The sequence below is a fragment of the Protopterus annectens genome, chromosome 10.part0, assembly GCF_019279795.1.
Source record: "Protopterus annectens isolate FY-2018-M chromosome 10.part0, PAN1.0, whole genome shotgun sequence".
In the NCBI taxonomy this organism is placed as follows: Eukaryota; Metazoa; Chordata; order Ceratodontiformes; family Protopteridae; genus Protopterus; species Protopterus annectens.
This window is the reverse complement of record NC_056744.1, coordinates 1,664,533,711-1,664,561,646: the sequence shown is the minus strand read 5'-3', so window position 1 is coordinate 1,664,561,646 and position 27,936 is coordinate 1,664,533,711. Positions and strand designations below refer to the sequence as shown.

Here is a 27,936-nt window from a genome sequence, read left to right as displayed (position 1 = left end):
ATATTATAACTTGAAACTCCCATAACTGACACAAGACTGCTGCTGAGAAGGAGAGTTATATCTTTATTACAGAAAACAAAGACCTAATAAAATAAAATACAGAAGTAGTGTATGAACATTCAATGTCTCTGACAAAGATGAGGGAAATATACTATCTTTACTCATGGTTCAAATAACTTTCCAACAGTGATTTTAACTTGGAAGATAAAACTGAAAGTGCCAACTGTTCACTTGCATTACTTCCAACCTCACCAGAATCAGCACCCCCCAGGAGTTATTGTTAAAGTCACCAGAAACCTTAACAAAACTAAACTAGTTAAAAACAGCATAGTCAAAAGGTTGCATTCTAGACAAAAGCAAGCCAGTCACACTGATAATGACTATTCGTCTGCTTTAATAGAGCCAAGAATTCATTTCAAAAATTAAATGGCTCAAAGGAAAAATATTAAATATCCAATAGTACCCAATGAAACTTTAAACATTCTAAAGGATGACACCTTTATGGCTAACAACACCAAAGAAGAAATAAAATGATATGATTGCAAATTTAAGTTTTTTTTTTTTTTTTTAATAGAGTAATGCACAACTAAATGTACAGAGGCTTCTGAAAGTACTCCTGAGATTGGTTACTTCAAACAAAAGAAATCATCAACAACAAAAAAATAACATAAGAAATATTTTAGAATAAATGATGACTGCATTTTAAGGAATGAACTATTGCTGAATACATGATTTTCTTGCAGTGTATCTATGCACAGGAACTGATATTGTCATATCTGATAAGGTCTTTCATTTAATTCTACATTTAAATGCAATCTAACCTTTTGAATTTCTTCATGATAGATTTGAAGATCCTGCAGTGACTGTGTAAGTAAATCTAAAGTCAGTGACTTTAAACCTTCAACAAACTAATAATAAATCTAATAATTTTCTTCAACTTTCACATCTTCATTTGTGTAGGAAAATAGAAGAGTGACTAAAAAAATTTACCATCTATAACATTTCATATTCTTTTCAAGCAGATCACTTTACATATTTTATTATCATGGGGTTGGTATAATGGTTAAACTGTTTACCTTGCGAACACTAGGTACAGCATTTGATTCTCACCTTTGAGAAGCAAGCTTAGGCTTAAAAAAGACATTGGATCGTTAGCCTTTTATCACCTATTGAAGGATGTAACACCTTGATCAGACTATTACTTTTACATAATTTTATTCTCTAAAGGGTTCATTCCACAGGATGCCCTATTCTCTGCTAGTTATCAGCTAATGTTTTGAAGAAGATATTTAATCAAATTCAAGATATTTCCTTTCATCAGTATCAGTAGACTACAATGATATGAAAATATGTGCATTTTCTTTCCTACAATTATACACACAATTGATGATTTAAAGCATGTGAATAGAAACAAAATTGGAAAAAATATTTTATTGACGGTGCAGTGGTGCAGCAGTAGCATTGTGACCTCACAGCAAGAGACTCTCCGGTTCGATTCTCGGCTGGGGTGACACCTGTATGGAGTCTGCATGTTCATGTGGGTTTCTTCCCATGTTACAAAGACATGCATCTAGAGCTTTTCTCCCCGGGCCGCCGCTGAAAATTGGCTTTGTTCCAATTTGGACTTTCCCAGTAAACAAATGTTAAACAAATAAATAACATTTAATCACTTTTCCTTATACTTCTCAGAAAACAATTTCTTAGTTTGGAATTTATAGATGGCTATCACATTCTCTGCACAAATTAGCATGGCTAGTGGCAATGTTTGAGACGTGGGCAATTCAAAGACGCAGCTCAGCCACACTTTGGTCGAAATAGTATATTACACAATACATGATGCATGAATAATGACACGAAAATGAGGAACCCATGCAAATGGGTCACATATTATACAAATAAAGGAACCAAAACTGGTAGCAATTGTAGAACAATGCATACCCATTCTGAATGCAGTGATCTGTGGTATACAATAGCAGCTACACTACAAGCAGCAGGCATTGATAGGTGCCATCACAGGCAGTGTCCATAATATTGTCAGTTTTGGTCATTTGCCTTATTACAGTGGGAACAGACAGCACTTGACCTATCAGCAGCTCAGCTCAAAGACCCACAGAAAATGGATTATTTCTGAGATGGCACAGATACCATAAGGGACCTAGTCAAACTGTGTTGCCTACAAACAGAACTGAGGGGGGATGCATGGTTTCCAATTTTTTTAACCTACCTTGGGACATCATTTTACTGACCCAGCCTTATTCTTGTAACTCTAACAATCTGTATGACTAGGTATGACTGTTAGTGTGTGCTACAGTGGTATATTCGCATGTATCCATATGCTCTCCCTTAGGAGGTTATACATGCAGATGTGTCATGTATGTTCATTCTTTCACAGTTTCCTTTGGGATGGAGTCTAACAAAACAGAATATCTGTAGCTGCTGCTTATGGCAAAGTGCAAGTAATATGGTCCGGTTATACAGTGGTACTGTCTGCAGAACTACGGGGATAGGGGGGGTCACCCACATCTGCCATTACAGAAGTCCTTGAAGTGCAGACTGAGCATACAGTATCACTAGTACATGACAGACATCTGAGTCTAAAGGCAAAAGTCAACAAGAGATACAGGCTATGTGTGGTACCTTATTCAGAAAAACTATTGCTCAGGCACAAAGGCTCATTACAGATAATCAGAAAAGAGAATGGTGGGTCATAATTTACAGATCTGGATTTGCTGGACATAGGAAGCTTGTGGCTTACTGTAAACTGTTTATATTCACTGAAACCTTTTGTGTGCATACAACTAATTCACATACATTATTGTACAATGCATCGCTGAATTTCTGGGCAACGATCTACTGATCAACAAAATGAGAACTTCGATGATAACTCCATACGCCTTATATTACTGCACTGTTGATACAAGCATTACTTTGCTGTAGCAGCCCCGTTTAACTACAGCACTAATCACCAATTCCAGTCCATATATTAAGATGTCGTATAATGTGGCATTTCTACGTCGGCGAAGCAGCTTGGTGAGCGCTGCCATCCTGATGTCACAGCAATGTCACCTTGTAAAGGGCAGTAGTTCGTTCAGTGAGAGGTGGCTGGACTAAGATCTTTTGTGGCTTATCGTAGCATGACAAAATATTTACTTATTGCCAAGGACTCTGTTTATTGTCCTTTTTCTGGATCGTGGTGTTATGCTGTAACAACTCAGGGAAAGCCTAATTGTAAATGGAACACCCTATACTGAACTGGAGGATATAGCAAATATGCTGGCCAATATATTTAGCTCTAATTTCACCCTCAGTTACCACCCCCCCAGGAAATACACTGTACCATTTCTCCCCCAACTATCATTAAAGAAAAGGTCCTAACTGCAGTTTCCAAAGCTAAAAACACTTCATCTATGGGTCCTGATAATATCCCAGGATGCCTCCCAAACAGACTGAAAAACAACCTGTTAGGCCCACAAGAATCTCAGTTCAGTGAAAGCCTCCAGAGAGGCTTAATTTCAAGAAAAAGGGGGACTGCAACAGGCAACCCTCTAATAAAAGGCAGATCATCAAAAGAGCCAAGGAACTATAGACACATAAGTTTGACTAGTCTTATATGCAAGACCATGGAAAGAATTATTGCGAACCTGTTAAACAAAGACATAAAAAAATTGTCAAACATTGGGCTGCCTATCCCAGTTTATTTTTTGTCAAGGGCCGGTCATGCCTACCAAACCTGCTGAACATCTTCAAGAAGGTCACTAGAGCCATGGATGATGACAAAATGGTGCATACTGCCAAACTTGACTAGGCAAAGGTATTTGACATAATCCCTGTCTTGGATATGATAGACAAACTCACAAATTTAGGCATAAATTCCTATGTCACCTGATGATTAGCCAAATGGATCAAAGATAAGACACATGGTTTAATAGTAACAGTGGATCTGCTACACATTCATGTAACAAATAGCACTAGAATTAATGATCTAAGGATTTAAGCTTAAACCTTGTCTGTGATATAAACACAATATGTTGGGGGGAAAAGTATGTTTCTAAGAGATTACCCCTTCTTTGCAACAGGCCCCCCATTCATGTGAAACAGGCCTCTTCCTTAATCCTGTTCAAACACAATTTGGACCAATGGATAGAAAATCACAAATTTACCCCTGACTTACCCCTGACTTGTCACCTCTAGCCCTCATGGACAGGGCAGTTTGTAGATTTCCTAAGGCACAGACATATACCAAAACCATTGTAGTCCATGGGCATTGATAACTGGAAAATTGGGGCACAAATATCTGGGCTTAAAAGGCTCTAGTTCTGTTAGCCTAGTAACGTCCTCTGATCCTATGAACATGAGCTTTGATCCTTATGTCTCCATGGTGGTAAGAAAATCCTTCTGTGTGGCACCACTTATAAGTAAGGACATGGCATCCATATCTAAGGAGATCATAGTCCCACTATACTCAGCCCTAATTAGACGAATAATCAAGTACAATTCACCCTTTGGCATGTACCTGACCGGGCATTTGCAAAAGTGACCACAGAAGTTCCTCACTAAAAGAATACAGGGTGTAAATAACATGCCCTATATGGACTGCCTTAAAGTCCTGTCCCTGTACTTGGTGTCTTACAGACTACTAAGAAGCGATCTATTCCTAACCTACAAGACATTCTTTGATCCATGCCTGAAGGATCTGCTACAGCACTATAGTTGTCCAATCTAAGGATCTAAACCTTATCTGTGACATAAAAAAAACTTGCTGGAAGGAGAGGTATGTATATCAGAGACTGCTCCTTCTGTGCTACAGACCTCCAAATTATGTGAAGCAGAACTCTTCCATAAGCTTATTCAAATGTAATTTGCAAATTACAAAGTCACCACCCCGGCTTGTTGCCTGTGTCTCTTTTGGAGATAGAAAGCACAGGCATATACCAAAGCTATTCTAGTCTGTGGGCATTGATAAATGAGAAAATTGGAGCATGAATGGCTATGCTTAAAAAGTCCCTAGCAATCTCCTATGATCCTACAAAGTCTGTTACAGCCTGTTACTCTCAATTGCTAAAACTTGCTTATGGTCATTAACATATTTTATTCTGGGAGAAACAAATTAGGTATATTTGTAGGATTAGTGGGAGTTCTGTAATGATGTCACGATGGTGGGAGTTGTATTAGTCAAGGACAGAGTTATGATTTTTGGAGACGATTGAGTGGAGTAGAGGGACAACAACCTATCAATGGGTCAATTGACTGGGGTTAAATCAGTGGATTGAGCGACTGATGGAGCATTAGGGAGGAAGGGGGGTGCCCATCTTGGGTGGGGGGGGCATTTGTTGATGCTCATTTAGGAGAGGCATAGTCCAATGAGGGGAGATGCCCTTTGATGATTCAAAAGAGGTGAGTAAGGCATAAAAAAAAAGTAGCCACTCCATGACAGAAGCAGAAATTGCTAACCCCCAAGACATCCTTAAGATCCATGACCGCCCCCTGCAATATCATAGCATGTCCAGGGAGCAAGAGACAAGCTGGCAGACCTTGCACAGACATGGATGGGACGCTGGGGGGTGTGCCGATGAAAATTATGTCCCAAGGGAGTAAAAAAAAAACGAAAGAAAGAAAGAATTATGATTTTTAGAATCACACTGTAACTTGTACACCAACTACTAGAATGTAGACACCCACCCACCCCAGGGCAGGACATATTTCTGGACAAGATATCTATATCAAAAGAAAAGAAAAAATCCATAAATGACAAGTTTAAGCAAATAGTCTGTTTAACCAACCAAATTAAAATATATATAAAAAAAAGTAGTGTACACAGCTTAATAAAATAATGCCATGGTAATTATTCCAGGGCTTTCTTTCAGTTTAAACTCTAGCACCTTTTGTTGCCCTTAAGAAATTACTTTAAAAAGTGTACTCCATAGCACACATGAGCAAACCTCTCAACCTTCAAGCATTAAAAATCATAACATTGGCCTTTAAAAAATCATAGCAGTGGGTTAGAAAGAAGAGCACTTTCTTATTTTTCACAATAGAAGGTCTTCATATACTAGAGCCTGTATAATTTGTAATTTGTAATTATGAATCTTTGTTCATCCTTATGTGTATGTATGTGTTCGTTTATTAAATGCTTATAAACAGGTCTGACTTTATGAGGAACATCATAAATTTAAGATGAGCAATCCTAAATCTGAGAGCCAAAAATCATAGTGCTGTGTGTCAAAAATAGCTGAGAGGTATCATACCTCTGAATTGTCCAGATTTTCACCTCATCTAGGTGTGATGACCACCCCCATATCCGTTTCCTACCCTTACTCCCTTCAGCCCCAGTCTGTTGTTCTGATATATCACACCAGAATTGTTGCAATGTAGGTGCAGTACTTTGCATTTCTTGCTAATGAAACTCAACTGTCACCTTTTTACCTCTTGTGCAGCCTTTTCAAAACCTCCTTTGTAGTCCCCTCTCTCTACTCCTCTGTCTTTGTGCGAGTATAAAGCTCATTTCTGCATGTTCTTATCAATACGTATAATTCAGATTTAAAGACTCCTCTGTTTCCCCACGAAGAAACTCCCATTACCTACACAGAATGCCTTAAAGCTTTAATTCTCTTTTCTGTATGATACAGACTCCTTTGGTAACTTCTTCCGGGCCTCATTATTTTATATTATTTGCATTATTTTGCAAGAAAATAGCATTACTTTTAACTACTGACACTTAAAATGAGCTAACAGAATACAAATGTATCATTCAGCACCACTAACTAGAATAAGACACCTATGTTTATGCTTCTGAGAAGCAAGGAAAAGTTTCAGCCTTGGACAGTCAATAAGAAATTGAGTCATTTGTCTTAGAAACAATATGAATGTACTTCAGAAAGGATGAGTGCAAGTGGAATGCCTAAAGAAGAAAGGTTCTCCATTATGGCAGTCCTTTCTGATTCATAGACCGCCATACCACTGAGGTTTCCTGATAGGCTCAGTGCAGAGGTGGTCCTGGCAGGGTTGGATCCATCACAAGGTGACCTAGGCAGCTGCCTAGTGTCCAGTACAGGCTGGAGAGACTGATCATGCAAAAGATAATTAAAAAAAATAGATTTCTGCTTGTGCAATTAATAAAAAAAAATAACTTCCTGTTCAGCAACATGCATTGATGAACCTGATCTCAATTAATTAAGAAAGCTGCCACCCAGCTGCTCAGCATTTCCTCTTTGGCGTGCATGCAACAGCTCTCCTTTCATTGGCTGCTTGCATGCACAGAAATCAGCTCGTGATATACCCCCACACAAATGGGAAATCGATGGTGAATTTCTTTTAAGAGTTTTCTTGTAATTATTTCATCACTGCTCAGAAGTTAGAACAGATTAATTTCTATTTGGCACTGAACCATATCTCAGACCCAATTCTCAAGAAGGTAATGCATGTAAATTTCAATTACCATCATAAGGAACATCAAATCCATGACCCACTTCTGCCTGACTTTCATTGAAGAGACAGTAATGACTACCTTCATTAGGGTGTTGAATTACCATCCACTAGCAGAAGAGCAATAGAATTATCCAAATCTGGTCATTCTTTTATTCTCAGTAACATTCACCATGGTGAACGACAGAATCTTTCTGCAGCAGTCACATTCTGAGTACTCAGAAGTCGGCTGGCTTGTTTCATATCTTTTCTGTCACTGAGTGGTTGCTAGGATCATGAGTCTGATTTCACTCAAATTTCACTATGCTATGAACTGCAGGGATCCTCTGCATTCTAATGTGGGTCCAGTTCTTTTCTATTCACTGTATACATTCTGCTTGTAAAATAGCTCATTTTCAAAAGTGAAGAACAGTATCACTGTTGTTGTGAGAACACCTAGTCTTACCCGTATATCTCTTGGTAATTAGTCTTTGCTGACACCCCTTATGGATGGTTGACACTGTACCCATCTCTGTATGTTTTGCAAATGAATTAAGCTGAATATTTTTAAAATGGGTACCATAGCTATTTAGGTCATTATGAGAAATTCAGACCATTTCATTTTGAAACCCTTCATTAATTAGGGGTTTTATAAGTAAATTTGTTTCAAAGATACATGATCTTAACACTGTTCTTGAGTATAAATTTTCACTTAAGGACCATGTATCAGCTGTGTTGTGCCATCTTGCTAACATCAGAACAGCATAACCTGACAATCATTATCTACCTTATAAAGACCTAACATTGTTGTAAATGCCCTGAATTTGGCAAGACTGGGTTAACAATTCTCAACAACTGAAGGGTTCATAATATGGAATTACACTTTCATTTGGTGCACAAAGGTACAAAACCTACTGCTTAGTAATACATCTCATTATTACCATATTACCCCAGTGCTATAAAGCTTAAACTATTGCCATTGAGATGACATAGTATTATAAGGTTCTAACTCTTGTTAACTTGCCCTACAGGGCTTGGGTCCCAGTAACTTAGAGAGTTACTTTTTCATAGGTGTTTACTAGGCTAACAACTACAAGGGCCTTTTTAAGTCTAGACATGCATCCCAAATCTCTAACAAGTTCTGATACCCTCAATAAGTGTAAGCACGGGCCTGGGAGATGAACCGTTTACAGGTTCTATGTCCATTAGAAACATAGGTGCCAAACCAGCGATGAATTTCCAGTTTTCCAGCCAACTGTCCAACTTGCACTTGAATTGGGTTAGGGAGGAACTCTGCTTCACATTGATGGGGAGCCTTGTGTGTCTTATGATCCAGCCTGCCCCTACACTTTGCTACTTTTGGGCTGCTAAAGTTTCCAAGGGGCATCTTGAGCTCCTTGGGATTCAGTCATCTTTGTATCAGATGCTGCACCTGTTGAACTTACTATCACAGTGACTCAAAGAGTCTCATACACTCCACATGGTCTAAAGATCTCTCAGAACCACATACTTCAAATAGATTTTAAAATATGTGTTTTTGTTTTCTTAATATGAAACTTCATTAAAATTCTGGGTGCCAGCTCAAACCTGTATAAAACTGTTTGTGGCACAGCCATTGGTTTACAATCTGGATTTTATTAAAACACAACTTATTGTAGATATGTAAATACATAAATATGAAATTGGAAGCCAGTACTTTTATTCATTCTTGTTCTATTGCAATTGCTTTTATCTAACCACCATAAGTATATCAGAACCAGAGACTGTCCACAATAGTTCTTTGTCTGTACAGCAATATCTGCAGGTTTTTTCATCTTCCACATTCTCAACAGATTTTTATGTTCCATTTCCAAAGCAGTGTCCTGTCTTGAGGTGCATTAGCAGCCCTTCATTCACAGATCATCTGCTCTTAGCCATTTGTCAATCAAATCATAAATATCTGTGTTTATTACAGCTGTTTTCAACATTTGTCACTGTAATTGTGAGCTTTTCAATCTTCTTTGTACTTGTGTTTTGTGCTTCTGCTTTCCATCTTGTGCATTTTAGAACATGTATTGCTACCTGTTTCTTACTCACTTCTGGTTTGACTTTATTGCCTTCTGAAATGATTCTAATATTTAGAGAATGGAAGTCATATTATATTTGCCTTTTTTCATGGTTCAAGAATTTTCACTGTTTGGACCTGAGGATATCAGCAAATATGTATATTGTCCCACAACTGTTGAGCAATACATAATAACCACTTCAAGAAAGTTTTAAGGCAATCAGTTTGCAAACTACTAAAACCTTAGCCAATGACCACAGATTCAAACATTGTACCTTGCATCTGTAAGGTAAAGACCTTAACCATTACATGTGTTTGTGTGTGTGTGTGTGTGTGTGTGTGTGTGTGTGCATTCTTGACATGCACTAGCTTTATATTTCTGAAAGGCAACAGACAGTTTTCTTATTTATCTAAATTATCCAACACTTTTTGTGACAATCTCCCAAAAATTTAAGACAAAAAAAGGAAGGGTGAGCCAATTTATGCTTTGAACATCCATTCTGGATGTCAAAACAGTTTTCAGCATTAGTATGATGTTCCTGAAAAATTCCTTACTAGGCTTTGTTCTCATTTTTTTTTCACATAGTGTTTCTCGGACTCTTCGTCTGTTTTTGGGTGGCTATATTTATTCAGTCCCTCTTGTTTTAGTTCTTATTTTTTGTTATATTTTATCAACCATCACTTCTGACTCCTGGATCCTGTACATCCTAATGTTCTGTCCACCTCCAAGGCCACTGAATATTGATGCATAATCTGCTGTCACCTTTCACCCTTCAATGGGTAACTCCCCTCTCCATGGAAGAAATCTCTTATAGCTACCTTCCCACTGTCAGAGGTGAGCAATGAGTGCATTGGTCCATGTTATGGATGCAAACTGGTGTTTTCTGCTTAGTCATGTCCTACTCCCCACACTTGCTGGGTGTTCATGTGGGCGTTGAGAAAATACCGCCTCTACCTCCATGATGATTTATTTCTCACAAGCCCTTCTCAGCTCAATAACTACTGATGCCTTTGCAACTTACCGAAGGTGTCCTACAGTACATCAGGCGCACCTTACATTCTCCTTTGACAAATGCAAGCCTGTAACTTTCCTTTCATTCCTCTCCCAGTAAACCTTCTTCAGTTTCATGGTTATTAGTCAAACCATGGCTGTCATAGTCAAGGCTTTCTGCCACTAAATACAAAGCTTTTGTTCAGTTCTTTTCTACCACATTTAAATCACAATCAGAGCTTCATCCTTCTGACAACAAACCTTCAGCCCAATTATTTTTTATCAAAATATCTTCTGAAGTTGCCATTTTCCTGATGCTTCAGGTTTTCTGATAAACTGCTTCTACTGCACATTTATCGAGACCAGTTGGTGAAAGAAATTGTACTGCTTGGATGATGGATAGACAGCTCACAGACACCAAGGAGGCATGACTAGCCTCCAAGAGGTCTTTAATCAAACTGAAATCTTTGCGAAGAAAATATATTCCATGACAGGAAGTTTTCTGTAGCTAGCACAACTGCATTTTAAGCTATATACCCCATATATGACAGCTAGTTTTTAAGTTAGAAAAGGCTTATTACATATAGTCGATAAAATACATAGCATTGCAACGATCATTTAACACTGACCTTAACTTTATGCTAACTACACCACAGGCATTTGAATGTGTACAAAATTATTATTTTGATATAAAAGACATTTTAATAAATGCAACTTTTGAGTTTTTAGTATGATCAACTCTTGAACTATTTTCTTCAATAGGATTTATATCTTGAGTAGTTAACCTGGATGATCTTTCTTGATATCTGTTATTCCACTACAGCTTTTCTTGGGGGTACAATTTCAGGGGGATTTCTGGAACTACTACCTATCACAGGTCTCATGGCCTACTGTCTTGCACTAGTTGTAACTGGTCTGACTGATCTTTTTCCTTGGTTTTTGATGCAGTTGACATATAAATGACTGGGTTTATCATATGCAACTTTCCATTTTCCCCGTGGGCACCAAAGCATCTTGGTTTTGTTACTTTAGCTACTCCTTCAGCTTAAAGCTGCGAAATGACATATGGCTTGTGTATTTGTACTCTGTTGCCAGCCTTTAGATCTGGTAGTCTGGTACTGTTTGCATCCTAGTAGTATTTCTGCAACTACTGACTCTTCTCTATTTCCTTTGTTTTGTATTGAAAGTTTAAGCATCAGTAAAGTAGTTAAAAGTAAACAACTTTTCCTTCACCCTTCTGCCCATTAATTACTGACATGGTGAGAGAATGGATACCTGCAAAATATGCCTGTCTGTATTCCTATACTGACAATCCATATACCTGCTACTACTGCTATAATAAGATTCTTCACAGTTTAAACTATTCTTTCCACTTGCCAAGGTTTATGAAAATTGAATGGACGTGTCATGATCTTAATATGCCTTCTCAAACAAAAATCTTGTTTTTCTAACTTTTGTATTGCAGACCACTGTCAAATATAACACTGGTATTGTTGCTTTGACAAGACAGACAATCCATTCATTACATTTGGATTTTTAACTGAAAATTTATTTTTTAAGCACTGTACAACATTAAAAGTGAAGCAGAGATATAATACAATGAGACATAAAAGGAAATATTGGAAATTAGGTAACGATACAAATCATTTGGAGTGCAGTATCAATAAACATTTCAAATGTTGTAAAAAGTACAGTTTTGTACCTACCATAAATGTAGATGTTCGAAGATCCACATTGCTGCAGTCCTAACACTTGGGTAGTCCGCTGTCCCAGTCGGCCCGAATACCAAAGTATAAGGCTGACGTCGGTCAAGGCGCATTTGTCTGACATCAGGACGTCAGGGTACAAATGCGCATGACCGACGTCATATCCTCAGTCTTTTCTTGCCCCAGATGTCAGAAGACCCTAAAAAGATAAGGCCAAAACCAAAAAACACCAAACACTCCTGTACCTAATATATATACAATATATACAAATTTACCAAAATAGAACCCCACCCACACAACCACCCCTAAACATAGAGGGGAAGGAGGGAGGGTAAATTGGACTGCAGCAATGTGGATCTTCGAACATCTACATTTATGGTAGGTACAAAACTGTACTATGTTCTTCATCTCACATTGCTGCAGTCCTAACACTTGGGTAGAATCCCAAAGCAGAGGTAAGGGAGGATGGCTAAACTATAATGAAGCAGGAGCTGCCAAAATGCCCTGCAACACAGCAGTGGCAAAACCAGCCCTGGATTTAGAATAGAGAGGAAGGTGGTAATGCTTGGAGAAAGTATGCACTGAACTCCAAGTAGCTGCCTCCAAAATATCCTTAGTTGCCACCCCCCTTAGAAATGCTGTTGAAGTGGCAGTAGCCCTAGTGGAATGAGGCCTAATCCCAGCCGGAATCTCCTTGCCATGATGGGAATAACAGAATGCAATGCAAAACCCAATCCACTTAGATATAGTTTGTTTTGACACAGGCTTGCCCTGAGAACTCAAAGCAAAAGAAACAAACAACTGCTGAGACTGCCTAAAATCCCTAGTCCTGCTTAAATAATAACGCAACTGCCTGTGTACATCTAAAGTGTGCAAAATGTTTTCGACCATATTTTGGGGATCTGCATAAAAAGTAGGCAAATGAATAGTTTGGTTTAAAGCCACACTAGAAACCACCTTAGGCATAAAGGAAGGATTAGTGCGTAATGATACCCTATCCTTATGGAAAATCAAAAAGGCTCAACCGCCATAAGGGCCTGCAACTCAGAAACCCTTCTTGCAGAAGTAATGGCCAACAAAAAGCAGTCTTCCATGACAAGTATTTCAATTCAGCAGTAGCCGAGGCTCAAAAGGTTGTAGAGTAAGTTTCTCCAACACAAAATTGAGGTCCCAAGCAGGAGTAGGAGCTCACGTGGGGGTCTTATATTCTTTGCCCCTCTAAGAAATTGCTTGAACAAAGGATGAGAAAACAATGGTGGGTCACAATCATAGTGAGCTGAAATTGCTGCAGCATGAATCTTAATGGAAGAGAAAGACAAACCTTTGTCCAATAACTCAGTAAGATATTGAAGAGCCACACTCAAATTAGGCTCAGAAACATCCAAATCCTTTGCTGCACTCCAAAATAAAAATCTCTTCCATTTTTCTGCATACACTTTACGTGTACTAGGTCTTCTGGCTTCCATAATCACATTCAAAACTTGTTGAGGAAGCTGAGACCTGCTGTGGTTCAAAACAGAATATGCCAGGCTGTTAGATGAAGAAAGTGAAGCTTGACATTGAGCAGATGACCGTCCCTCTGAGACAAAAGGTGTGGAATTAAAGGTAAAGGCCATGGAGGCTTCCTTACCAGATTCCTCAGTAATGGGTACCAGTGTTGCCGAGGCCAATCTGGAGCTATCAAAATCATCCTTGGCTTGTCTTGTCTGACCTTTAGGAGTACCTTTGGGAGGAGAGGCAGAGGAGGAAAGGCATACACATGAAGATTTTCCCAACTGAACGAAAGAGCATCCACTTTCCAAGCTGTGTGATGAAACCTTTTCGTGCAAAATTTTGGCAGCTGGTGGTTTAGTGGAGAAGCGAACAGATCTATGTCTGGAGTTCCCCATGACACTGTCAATTTTCGAAATACATGAAGATCCAGTTTCCACTCGTGGGGATCCATGATTTGCCTGCTTAACACATCTGCTAAGGAGTTCTGTGCTCCTGGCAGAAACCTTGCCTGAAGATTTAGCTGCAAGCTGAGCGCAGTCTCCCACAAAATCATTGCTTGCCTGCATAGAGGATAAGAATGTGTTCCCCTTGCTTGTTGATGTACCACATGACAGTTGTGTTGTCTGTTAGAATCAACACCTGCCCTGGAAGAAGTAACTCCTTGAAAGCCAGTAATGCAAACTGGACTGCTAACATCTCCTTCATGTTGATATGTAGATGCTGTAGTCTGGCAGGCCACTTGTCTTGTATCCACTTTCCATTCAGATGAGCTCCCAAGCTATGTCTGAGGCATCTGTCGTTAGAATCTGACTCGCCTCTGGCCGGGTCACAGAGAGTCCCTTGTTTAGGTGACATTCCTGAGCCCACCACAAAAATTCCTTTTGAATGCAAGGTATTATCGGAATGACAGTGTCCAAATCCTGGCAGTGCTGTGTCCATACATTTTTGAGATACCATTGCAGCTTCCTCATATGCAGTTTGGCATTGGGAAGCACCAGAATACAAGATGCCATGAACCCTAAGGCTTGAAGGACTGTCCTTGCAGTCAGCCCGGACTGAAGAGATAGTTGATGGAAGTAAAGGGAAAGATTCTTTTGTTTGTCCGGGGTTAAAAAGGCCATCTGGGCTGCTGTATTCAGTCTCACACCCAGAAAGCACATGTCTTGAGAGGGTACTAGACTGGACTTTATTTCGTTCACAGAATACCCCAGGCATCTTAGCACTGCTATCACATATTCCAGATGCTGAAGAAGCTCGTCCCTTTCTTGAGCCAGAATCAGACAGTCGTCCAAGTAAGGATAGATTTGTATTCCTTTTAGCCTGAAGAAAGCTACGACTGGAGCCAGAACTTTTGTGAATACTCTGGGCGCAGTAGATAAGCCAAAGGGCAATGCAGAGAACTGATAATGAGAATTGCCAGCTCGGAAACGCAGATACTTCCTGCAACTGAGTCTGATAGGCACATGAAGGTAAGCCTCCTTGAGATCTAAAGTTACCATCCAGTGATCTTTACCCAGCAGAGGTAAAAGCTGTTGTAACGTCAACATTTTGAACTTGGGAATGTCCAGATAAGTGTTGAGGATAGACAAATCCAAAATTGGTCTCCACGTGTTCCCCTTTTTTGGTACTAGGAACAGGCGAGAATAAAATCCTAGGCCCCTTTCTGGCACAGGAACCGGCTGAATGGCCCCTATCTGGAGTAACAGAGAAATTTGCTTGTGAGCCTCTTTTCTTTGCATAGGAGGAATGTCTGGCATGCCTTTGAAAGGAGGCAAGGTATGGAAATAAAACCTGTAACCGTGGTGAACGATATCCAATACCCATCTGTCTTGGGTAATAACACTCCAATTTTCTTTGAAAAGTGCCAGCCTTCCACCCAAAGGTGCTGCCAGACGAGAAGGCTCTGGCAGCTGAAAAGGCAGGTCATTGGGTCTGCTTATGAAAGGACTGACCCCTGCCCTCACCAGAAGACTGGGCAGGTGAACTCCCTGTTCTAGGCCTAAAAGAACCTTGAGCTCTGCCCCTACCACGTCTAGATCTACCCCTAGACTGAGAATCATAAGAAGGATATGTCCACCCCTTAGTAGGCCAATTTCTACTAAACTTTGGAGGCTGAACCTGCAAAAAATCTTTAACAGTCTGCATAGACTTAGCCTTGTCCTCCATTTTCTTTAAAACTGCTTCCACAGGCACCAAATAACACATCAGATTGTAAAGGAGCATCTAAAATCCTTGTCTTTACATGTTCAGCTAAATTCTGATCCCTCAGCCAGGCGTGCCTGCGAAGAACAGAACCAGTGGCAGCCACCCTCGAAGAGGCCTGTACAGCATCAAAACCACATTGCAAGGAATGCTTACCCACCTGTTCAGAAACATGAACTAAATCCTGCAACTCTTTACACTCAATACCTTCCGCCAGAGCATCTACCTTAGACTTCAATTGTGAAAGGAGATAATTTTGGTATTTCAACATGTGAAACTGGCAATTCAAAGCCCTCATGGCTAAAGTGGAAGAAGTATACACCTTCTTTCCCCATCTATCCAAAGCCCTTGCCTCTTTATCAGAAGGAACAGGATTTTTAACAACAGAAGCCTTAACACCCTTAGGGCCCTGAGAAACAGTTTCTGGGTCTGCCCTAGGACTCTTAAAAAGATACTTATGAGCTTCAGGCAACCTATAATACCTATCCGGTTTAACTGGGGCAGGAGGCAAAGAATCAGGGTTCAGGGAAGCCTCTGCAAACATCCTCTACCACATCCAGAACAGGAGGTATAGCCAAAGGCCTATGCTGGGGTAGAAACAAAAATTCCCTAAGCCTTTTCCTGGAATCAGAGAAATCTTGACCTTCCCATTTAAAATGCTCCCTCATGGAATGAAGAGTCTCTGAAAAAGAAAAATCCTCAGGAGGAGAAGCCGAAGGAGTAGAATCATCTACATCAGAATCAGAATAAGGAGGATACTCCTGCAAGTCTTCAGCCAAAGACTCAGAAGCCTCCGAACACTGCTCAAAACTCTCAAGCTCAGGTTCCACCCTAGGCCTCTTATCAGGGGGGGGCATAGAACCTCTAATCATAGTAATCAAATCTTCTGCCATTTTAAGCATATGTTTCTTAGGCAGAGACCCTGAAGAACTAGGGGAGACCCCCACTGAAGTTAACCCTGGCCTGCCTCTAGAAGAAGCCTTGGAAACAGAAGGGGAGGGCCTAACCACCTTAGGAAGGGGGAGAACAGCTACCTGAGAAGCCCCTTCAGCCTGGCCTACCTCCTGAGAGGACACATCTTGTAACAGTAAAGTCTCTCCCTGAGAATCCAAAGGAACTTCTGGTAGAACCACCGGCTCAACGAGCCCTCTAAAGAACCGACGTTCGGGTCAGTCGGTTCTTCCACCCTAGGCTTCGCTGCTTTGTCCTTGCGCTTTTTAGGCGGCGCCGGAGCATCCGACGGCATGTTGTAATTACAACGCTTCCCAAAAACTAACCTGGCACAATCTAATCTTCTCTTAATAGTGCGTTTGTTAAATCTAGCACAAGAGCGACAGCCAACAACGTCGTGCTCAGGCCCTAAGCAAGGTATACACAAGGTATGGTAATCCCTATGAGGTATCTGTTTCCCACAAAAATACAGTTATTCACTTTTTCTGACATCCGGTTAAAACTGAGGCAAGAAAAACCAAAATATTCCCCAACGGGGTACTTAGCCAACTTTGATTCGGTCTGAAACTCCGACTTCAGAAAATTTCAGAACGCCAACCTGCACTCGCAATACTGCTTCTGCATCGGACCATGCGGCAAAAAAGACTGAGGATATGACGTCGGTCATGCGCATTTGTACCCTGACATCCTGATGTCAGACAAATGCGCCTTGACCGACGTCAGCCTTATACTTTGGTATTCGGGCCGACTGGGACAGCGGACTACCCAAGTGTTAGGACTGCAGCAATGTGAGATGAAGAACATCAGATATTTAATGAAATGCAAGTAATCAAAGAATCATATCATAATAAAAGTCTTTAAAATGTACACTGTTGTCAAATCAGTTTATTTCATAGAACTTGGAATAATCTACAATTACAGGATATATGGCTTTCTCTGAAAAAAATAATATATTTGTGTCGGCTCTACTGTGTGGATGTCTTGGTACTAACATCTCTATGGAATGTTGTTATGGTGCGCACTATAAATGGTAACAATCCAGACTACTTGTTCCTGGTTAACACTCCTAGACAATAATCACATGCTTTGCTCTTTCTTTACACGTTACTGTAAGCATATATGATCCATGTATCCTTCAAGCATTTGTCTTTTAAGTTGACTGGAAAAGTAAAGTTCTGGTAGTGACTCTAGATAACAGTAGATATTTGTGAACAGGGACCACTGCTCTATTAAAAATTTTAATCCAAGGGAGTTAGCCAGAACTGAACATCCAGCCTTCCAATTAGACTAGGACTTTTGTGAATTTCACCAAAAGATTTAGCTCACTCCTCTTCTACCCTAGGCATCATTCTAATGCATAACTTAAAAGAAGTGGCTGTCTACACCATTTATTTAGTTTTATTTAGGAAACAAGTGACCAGCCACTGTCACTTGACTAAAAGTACATTATTCCCCAGGCCCACCCTCTGTAAAGTCCGTGACATCCAACAACATTGCGGGCTCAATTGGACCCTGTCCACTTATAAACCTTTGATGAAATAGTTATGCTACTAGTAAATGTGTGTCCAGTACAGACAGTCACTCCCTTTTCTAGACATGGGGTGCTCTATGCTATGCTTGCAAATATATCTGGTTAGGTACTCATTCATAAATCTTAAGATAGGTACTAGAGATGTCCATAACATCTCCACTCCCTGGAACCATGTCTGCCAGACATGCACAAATCCAGGATGGCTTAGCGGGAGTAATTATCCCTCTACTCAAGCATCTACTGCAATGGAGAGTTATTCATATTTACTAAATAAAATTTCCATGCACTGGACTTTCTGGCGTAGATGCTGAATGGCTTCTCTACTACAGGAATCCTTGAAAGGTTTCAGGCTGAGAGGATCCCCATGGTCAATCTCATGGTCACGTTCTATAGAATGAGATGCACCTGAGTGCATTCACCCTCAGTAAGAATGGTGCATTGCTGGGGAAATAAGAGGATGATCTCTTGCTTTTTGAACCATCTGTGAGATTCATACCAGCTAAACAAGGGCCCCAGGAGATCTCCAGTGCTGCCCATCCTGATTTTCTGAATCACCTTGGTCAACAGGTGTTAAGGTATGAATGCATAAAATAGGCCTAAACACCATAGGATACTGAAAACATCCATTGCCCAAGCTTTCATAAATGAGACTCAAAGTATATAAAGATAACAATTTGTGTTCAATGCAAAGACTTATCTTTGGCAGACCCCAAGAGTTTTGGATCTACCTGCTTCTTAAAGTTGCTTACATTTTTTGTCTGTAACCATATAATGAGCTGTGGGAATAAAGATACTCTACTGGTGAAAGTCCAGTTAGACTGTCAGGTCACATACCAACACAGCCAGCCTGCACAGCTGGTAAGAGTGCATCCCTGTATGTTTATACACCACATCATTGTGGTGGCATCTATGCCACTGTAATCAGGGGAGGGAGGATTTCAATGCCTGCATGACCAAATGTAAGAAAATCATCTCCTTTAAGCTGATATACTTGCACAGCAGGACTTTACTCTTGGATTTCTACTGACTCTAAATGTGCCCTCAGTCAAAGCTTGAAGCATCCATAATGAGGGTTAGGGTCATCAGTAAAATTATTCTGGGTTTGACTTAGCCAAGTGTCACTTGCTGGGCCCACCAATAAAAATATTTCTTGATGGAAAAAAAAAAAGAGAGATAATTCATTTGATGCAGGGAATGATGGTATCGCTGCCAGAAATTCCTGAACTGCCATGGAATTTTCTTGATGTGTAGTCTGGCTAGTGGGTTCATTAGAAGAGGACATATACTCTAGGATTCTGAATATCTTCCTGGGCAACAACTATGACTACTGCACTAAATCTGCCTTTAACAGGAGAGTTATTTCCTTGAGAAGGTAATGGTGTCTGCATTCAAGTGAGCCTCCAGAAAATGTATGACTTCTCCAGAGCCACGCTCTGTTTGGGGAGGTTCAGCAACAGCCTTGCTTGGTTAGGTAATGTAGTGTGAGTACCAGAGATCTTTTGAACACTTCCATTGCTTGTGCTTGGAGATGCAGTCATGACGTATGGGTTAATATATACCCTTGCATCTTCAAGGATGCAAACACTCCTTTTTTAGTTTCTCCAAATCTTTTGGGATTTTAATATGATGATGGGAATGGTCCTCATTCCTAAGTCAAAGTACGATTAAAGTTCATGAAATTTGTATTGTTTGAATCTTTGATGTCAGCCAGAAGTGCTCTTCGCAGCACCTGCAATGTGCCCAGTAATAACTCCTTCTGCAATTCATACAGGGTTACATGTACTGGTAACATATACGACCTGTTGCTTCTACTACTACTGGGATTGTTTGGGTATCTTTCTTCCACACATGCTCTAATTTCTGCCTGCAAATCCGGATATTTTATGGCTTTGTGTCTCTCTGTACGCAATTCTCTGTAGTCACTCAGTGTGGCGATTTCAATGATCAATGCTACTTTTGTCTTCTTTTCATGGACCACTGTATCCGGTTTCCTAGAATCTTTTGAATGGTTGGTAATAGGTGATTCCCTGTGATGTAGACTTCATTTTCTATGATGCTTTGTGGCTCAAGTTTCCAGTGTTTTTCAGCCACTTCAGTACCATAATGTTTGCACAATCCCCACTGCAACAGTCTCACCACATTATTATGTCTTTCAGTACCTACAGTATACAGTCCTTCTGCCATTAGTATGTCACAACCAGCAACAAGGTGTGCAACTGTTTCCAATTCTGTTTTACAAAACCTACATTTGTATGTTTCTCCCACATGTTCAATGAACTTTATAAACCATCAAGTACATAGGCCTCTATCTTGGGCTGCCAAATTAACCTTTCATCTCTTGGTTTGAATTTGCCTCTCCTTCACCATTCCTGTGTTCGATCATGATCAACAGGAGATTCTTTCAGCAGATTTCTACACTTGCAACTATATTTATGCATTTTCCACATTTTTTGCCTTCTCATCTTGTCCTTCATCTTATATTCTTTCTTTTGTTTTTTTGGCACTTTCAGTTGCTGCCTGACTTTTATCTACTTCTGGTTTGATTTCCATTCCTTGACACCAATATGCTAGACTAAGCAGACACATCATCTTAGATTTATTCTCTTCATGTTTCAAAATGTTCACTACATTTGGGTTTTGTGAGGTCAAAAGATATGTATGCAGTCCCACAATTGCAGATCTATACATGTAATCAATTTCAAGGAGGCCCATCCCTCCTTCGGAACGGGGCATATATAATCTTGTTATGCACTGATTTTTATAAATCATTTGGTGAGCATGAAGCATCCATCTTGTATTACTGTCTAATCTATCCAACATGTTTTTGGGCTAGTCAGTCACTCCAAAACTGTACGTTAGGACAGGAACAGCAAATTGGTTTATAGCTTGAATTTTGTTCCTAGATGTCAACTCTGTTTTCAGAATTAAAGTCTTCTAAAATTTTCCTTACTTTTATTCACATTTGTTCTTGTTTTATTCTCTTCATGTTTCAAATCTTTCTCTTTATGTTCAGATCTGATGAAGACAGCAAATATATAGGCAGTCGTACGATTACAGGTCTAGATATGTAATTAATTTGGAAGAGGCCCATAGCTTCCTCAGAACAATGAATATATAATCTTGTTAGATAATGATTTTTACATATCATTTGATAAGAGTACAGCATTTTTCTTGTTTTCCTTACCAGTTGATCCAATACCTTTTAGCACCAGTCAATCACCCCAAAAATTGATTGTAACTTTGAACAGGAAAAGGAAATTGTTTTTAGCTAGGACTTTGTTCCTAGGTGTCAGGCTGTTTTCAGTATTAATTTTAGTTTTCTAAAATATTTTTGAGTTTTGTTTGCATTTGTTCATGTTTTATTGTTGATCCTTCATTTCCCAAATATTTACACACTCTCTCCTATTCAGGTTCCTTTTGTATCACATTTCTATGCCAGACTGACATTTTCTTTGTGCTGGAGCTTTCCTGCTTTAAATTTTCCTTTTGCACACCTATCAAGACCAATTGACATTCTTAATATCAACTGAGAAAGTTTTGTCCACTTGCAGTTGTGCTTTCAGCTCCTCATCTGATGAGCTACACAGTTTTGAGTTATCCACTAAAAGAAGATGAGAGGTCTTTACACTTTGACTTGGTTGTTTTCTTGGAGCCAAATTTTAACCATGACTTAATCTGTTAAATAGACAGCTTTTAATGGGTTAAGGACAAGACAAAAGACCACTGGTGACAAACGGGTACCCTGGAATATCCCCCTTTGAATTTTTATCCATGGGAAATTAATTTGTTCTTTACCATGGTTTACCTGCAAAGTACTTTGTCACTGTTCACTGTTTCACGGTCACAGTAATATAATTGCTCAATGTACGGTGTATCTTATACATCTAAGCACTCCTTTATCCATAAACATGGGTTGCTGTTATGCTTTTTTTGTAATCAAACCATGCCATTCTTTTCCTTTTTACAATTCTCCATTATGACTTTAACATCAAATGAATTTCTATGTTTTGTTCCCTATGACTCTCTTTTGTTACCCTTTTGTTCTGCTACAATGACAGAGTTTTTTCTAAATGACTATAAACTCAGTTGGCATCAATTCCAGTATATAATTTATACATTGCCGGAGGGCAACATGTTGTTTTTTAGTTTTTATGGTAGCTTGCAGGTTCACTCTTAAGGAGTATCGTTTTTACTGTTGTTAACCAGGCTGGTGTCTGTTTGGGATGTGCATATAAGTAGCTCTTACTCAATTAAGATTTTAATACTTTTATCCAGAAGTTAGATACCACATCTGGGCCTGGGGTTTTCCAGTAGGAGTTTTTCCCAATTTGGTTTCAATTTCTCTGGCCATTACTTCATCCCATTTCATATCCTGTACATAAGAACTTCTTACTGTTTCTTTGTTATGTTTCACAAGGTCTTCACAGAAATTTCTCCAAAATTTCTATTTCTTATATTTTGATGGTGATTCTATTCCTTTTGCTATGTTTCCCAATTCTCTATAAAACTTTTTTGGGTCAACAATGAATTGCTCATTTTGAACTTTTCATTTATATTTATCTTCATACAAGTTTTTCTACCTGCACTGATATCTTTAGTTTATTATTTGCAATAGTGCATGATAGTTCTTGTTCTGATACTGCATGTTGCTTTTATAATGTGTATCATTTTAAGTATTTTTGTTGATCTATTCGTTCTTCTATACTCTTCAAACAGAGACACTTCTTGTCCTAATTGCTTTATAATTTTCTCTATTTGATGCTTCTCTGATGGCATTTCATTTCTCCCCTCCCTTTCCCTTATTGCCCTGGTTTTGTGGTAAGACTACATGTTAATTTAGCCACACAGTAATATATCCCATTTACTTCTGTTATACAACATGGATTTCTGTGAATAATCTTGACTACTGTATTCATTTGTTTTATCAGACTTCTAACATTTTGGGTCTTACTGGCATTCTGTAATCATTTTTTTTCCATTGATCTTAAGATATCTATCCATCTCTATTAAATTAAACAAGTCTTCCCTTGGGTCACTTTCTTCTAAACTGATGGCACAGTCTTTGTTCTCTGTTTCCTGCAGGCATTCTAAAGAAAATTCAAGAACATCTACCTGGAACATATTTTCTTTAGATGCATCCTGTGTCATCGGTTCATATCAGTTTCATATGGGAACTCACTGGCTTATCACTCCACAACACCTTCCCATGTTCTGCAACTCCACCTGAACTTTTGTACTAGTATCCTATTGAAGGCTCCAGAGTATATTCATGTAGCAAGTGATTAGACACTTACAGTTCCACCGGTTTCTTTTTAATTTGGAGACTCATTGTTCCATCATACTGTGATGTTACCAGAGTTGAATTCTCTGCATTACATACTTCACTTCATAGGTAATCCATAACTTCAGTCTCAATTTCTTTAACTTCTCCATTACTTTCTGCTTTCTCTCTTTGTTTTCTTATTTCTTGTATTGTGAAATTTTCCCTACATGGATGCCTTTGCCTGTATTTTTCTTCAAATATCTGTGGTGCTTTTTTTTTTTGTGCATTGATTAGTTTTGCTTTCTACTCTGCATAAATATTGCACCATGTTAAATTTCTTTTTCTATCCTATGTCCATATTTCTTCTTCAGATGTTTCCCACTGTACCCACTTCTTCTTACTTTTGGGACTCATGGTTTCATCACGCTGTGACAAAAATGTGTTAAACTTTCTACACTAAATCCTTCACTTTGTAGGTATTCCATAACTTCAGCTTCAATTTGTTTAACTTCTACTTTACTAATCTGTTTGTGTTCCCTCTTTCTGATCTTATCTTTTTGTACTGTGAAATTTTTCATATCTGGGTGCCTTTGCCTGCATTTCTATTCAAATGTCTATGGAACAGATTTTGTGTATTAATTACATTGGCTTTCTCATTTGCATAAATAGTGCACCATATCAGATTTCTCTCTCTTTCCCATGTCAATGTTTCTTTTTTATATCTTTCAAAAATCTCTAGGTTTTGCTCTTTATATTTTCACAATTCCTCAGTTGCTTCTTTTTCCAAACGGCACAATGTTTCTTGGTCTATATAATGTTTTTCATGGATCTGTTGTATTAAAGAATACAAACTTGCATTTGAGTTTTGAACGTTTTTCTTGAGAGAGAAGTTTTCTTTCATCTATTTTCTCTCAGTCTTTTTGAATACCTTCTATCTGGAAATTCTGGGCTTCTTGGATAATAGTAACAATACATAATGTCTTCCTTATTCTTAACAGTCCCCGCTATCATCTTTATGGCTCTTTTTAGGCATGTCAGATTTTGTGGTCTACTAGTTCTTTCTACAATGGGGGGGGGCCATCCTCCCCCTGAGCCTGGCCTAAACCCGTTACAGAATGTTTCCATGTCGTAAGGATTCTACACTGTCATTTTTTACAGTCCTGGCACCAAAGTGAGAACTGTGCACCCACCTGTGTTTTTAATTTTTTAACCCACTTCTGTCCAAGATATATGCTGTATAAAATGCAGTCTATACAGCAGTGTCGTCTTGGTTAAATTTGGCAAACAAAAAGGGTCTACCTTGTGAAAGTACTCATGAAGATTCTTGCTGATTTTACCATCACTCCATTCGGACCCATTTGGTCAGCTACACCAAAACTATAAGTTAGAACAGGAACAGCAAACTGGTTTATAGCTTGGCCTTTATTACTGGATGTCAAGGCTGTTTTCAATATTAGTTACAGTCTTCTGAAGTATTCCTTACTGAATTTTATTCACATTTCTTCATGCATGCCTCGCCTGATGCTGTCGAAGGTAACTGACACGTGTGAAACACTTACTGCATACAGTACATTTAAATGGTTTTTCTCCCGTGTGAGTTGCATAATGCTGTTTTAAGTTACGACGACGTGTAAAACACTTACTGCACTGAGCACATTTATACGGTTTTTCTCCTGTATGCTGGTTTTCATGAATTTGTAGACTACTCAGACGTGTAAAACACTTACTGCACTCAGTACATTTATATGGTTTTGCTCCTGTGTGAGTGGCATGGTGCTGTTGAAGGTAGCTGGGACATGCAAAGCACTTACCACATTCGAAACATTTATATGGAGTATTTCCTGTGTGTGTCTTCTGATGATATTTTAAGTGTCGCTTTTGTGTAAAACACTTACCACATTCAGAGCATTTGTACGGCCGCTCTGCTGTGTGAACAGAATGATGCTCTCGAAGACTGCTGAGACGTGTGAAACACTTACTGCATTCAGTACACTTATAAGGGCTCTCTGCTGTATGGATTGCACGATGCTCTCGAAGACTACTCAGACGTGTGAATGACTTACTGCATTCAGTACACTTGTATGGTTTATTCTCTGTGTGAACAGTATGATGCTGGCGAAGGCTGCTGCGAGATGCGAAACACTTACTGCACTCAGCACATTTATATGTTTTCTCTCCCGTGTGAACTGCATAATGTTGTTTTAGGTTACGGCGACGTGTAAAACACTTACTACACCGAGTGCATTTATACAGTTTCTTCTTGTGAGTTCTTGGACTTTTGTCACATTCAGAGCTCTTGCTGCAGTTATGCCCTGTGCCTGGTTGTGGTACAGAGGTGAGATGAAACTTGGCACAGCCCTTCACAGGCTGAACACACTGATGCATGTTCTCTGCTGGAAGATGCGACTGGGGTGTCCCAAACGACGGCAGCTGACTGTAACTTGCACTCCACTTAGTCCTTTCAATACCTAAAAACAGATTTTTATTATTTTATTATGACAGTGAAATAAATATGTTAGTTATTTAAATCACAATAGCATGAAAGTACTGTTGGCCAATTAAAGTGTTCTGGATTTGTTTTATTTTTGTATCGACATTTTGTTCTGTCAAAACAGAATCTCACATATATACTTACCTTAAATGGCCTAAACTACAACTTTAACTGCCTCTTAAGATTCGTACATTATGATGTACCCACCCATTTTCACTGTCCTTTGCCATGCTGTCCACTTATTTCTTCACATCTAACTTCCTGTATTTACTGTTGCAGCTTACAAGTGACAAGTGCTTCGCAGGATGGTCTCTGTACCTTCCCCTTCCCTTCTCTTCGACTAATTACCTTCAGCTATACTCCTTTTCTCTCTAGTCAACCTGCTGTATGTTACGTCTTTAAATGATTTTATAACAAAATCCACTCCATCTCACCTCTCATGCTCGGTCTTGCTTTTGCTGCTTAAATTTCCTAAAAATAAACTGTTACAGAAATAGTAATACAGCCTGTTTTTTTCTGCCCATATTCACCCTGTAACTAGCTTGTTTTGCATTCTTCTGGATGCTTTTAATCCCTCTCAGTCTGCTAATCCTGATGTAATTTTTACCATCAGACAATACAGCTTGGTCCTTCATGGTTCTAGGCAATATTTGTATTTTGCTAAAGTTTGCTACTGTTTCTGAACTTATAAACAGCTATTTACTGTAGTAACAACACACGGTTACCATGTAAAATCTGCATGATTAAACACCCTATCCAAGATTTACTGCTTTTATACAATACGGTCTTGGCATTACGAAACAGTTCTGAGAGTTTTAGCATTAAAACAAAATTATAAACAGGAAGTGCAGTTCAATTTATGTGGGCCTTTATGTTTGTTCAGACTGGAAATCTATTAGTTTAGTGTCAGAATTAAGGCACTACATTACAACTATGTTTGAAGAAAGAAATAAGTTGAGAAAAGATTTTAAAATAAAGCAGTAGCTGAATCTGTATACTGAGTGAAAAGGTTAAGCAAGAGGTATTGATTCCATATTCCTCCACTTCTGTAAACTCACTTATGGTTATTGCCTCTCAACTTCTATGCTCAAGACTTCAGGACAAAGTAACAATTAATAAGGGCAAAACATCAACAAAATTAAGGGCATTTTTTTAAATATTACTCTGACTTAAAACGGTTAACAGAACAGGTTTTGCAACAATATGCATTTTCAGAACAATACAAAGGATGAAACTCAAGGTCTGGCATTACTATCTGACTGTAATTCTCATCGAGTTACCAGATATTCAAAAACTTTTACTAGGAACAGGGCAAAAATATAAAGCAAAATCACAGATGTTATGCAACACCAGGTGAGAGGTATGTCACAGCGTAATTCACAGTTTTCACAGAAGAGTTCCCAATTCAGGAAGCTATGACACAGTGAACTGCACTGTGAGATTATTTGTAGTACAAATGAAGAATCAGAGATCGATGTTAAGTAATTCAAGTAGATTTTGTTTGGAGTCACCAGTAACAGCATTCCTTTTCTACCTTGTACATTTTACTGATTATACTAATGGTTCGGTTGTGTGTTTATGTTAGAATGTATTTGTGTGTGTGTGGTTGTGTCTGTGTGTATATATACTATATCTGTGTTTGTGTGTATATATATATATATATTATATATGCGTGTGTGTGTGTGTGTGTGTGTGTGCATGTACGTATGGGTGCCAAGCTTTGGAGTGAACGGCAAGTGCTCCAACATCGAGAAGAGTGACACACACCTCTGTCCCTGATTTTGACTCAAATTTAAGCTCTGTTCCTCTTAATCCCTCCCAGAACTAATGAAATTTGGATGAAAGGTGGTGGATTACACTTA

General features: G+C 39.0%; 2 protein-coding genes across 2 annotated transcripts in view; both read right to left on the bottom strand.

Moving 5' to 3' along the window:
• LOC122813874 (zinc finger protein 578-like) overlaps positions 1 to 27,936 on the bottom strand; it is an 890,730-nt gene that overhangs the window by 324,758 nt on the left and 538,036 nt on the right. The gene's annotated exons all lie outside the window — the stretch shown is intronic.
• LOC122813875 (zinc finger protein 501-like) overlaps positions 24,354 to 27,936 on the bottom strand; it is an 838,273-nt gene continuing 834,690 nt past the window's right edge. Inside the window, exon 5 of the mRNA XM_044086415.1 lies at positions 24,354 to 26,051. Within this exon, the coding sequence (XP_043942350.1) occupies positions 25,087 to 26,051 (965 nt within the window). The 3' untranslated portion in view covers positions 24,354 to 25,086. The remainder of the gene's footprint in view (positions 26,052 to 27,936) is intronic.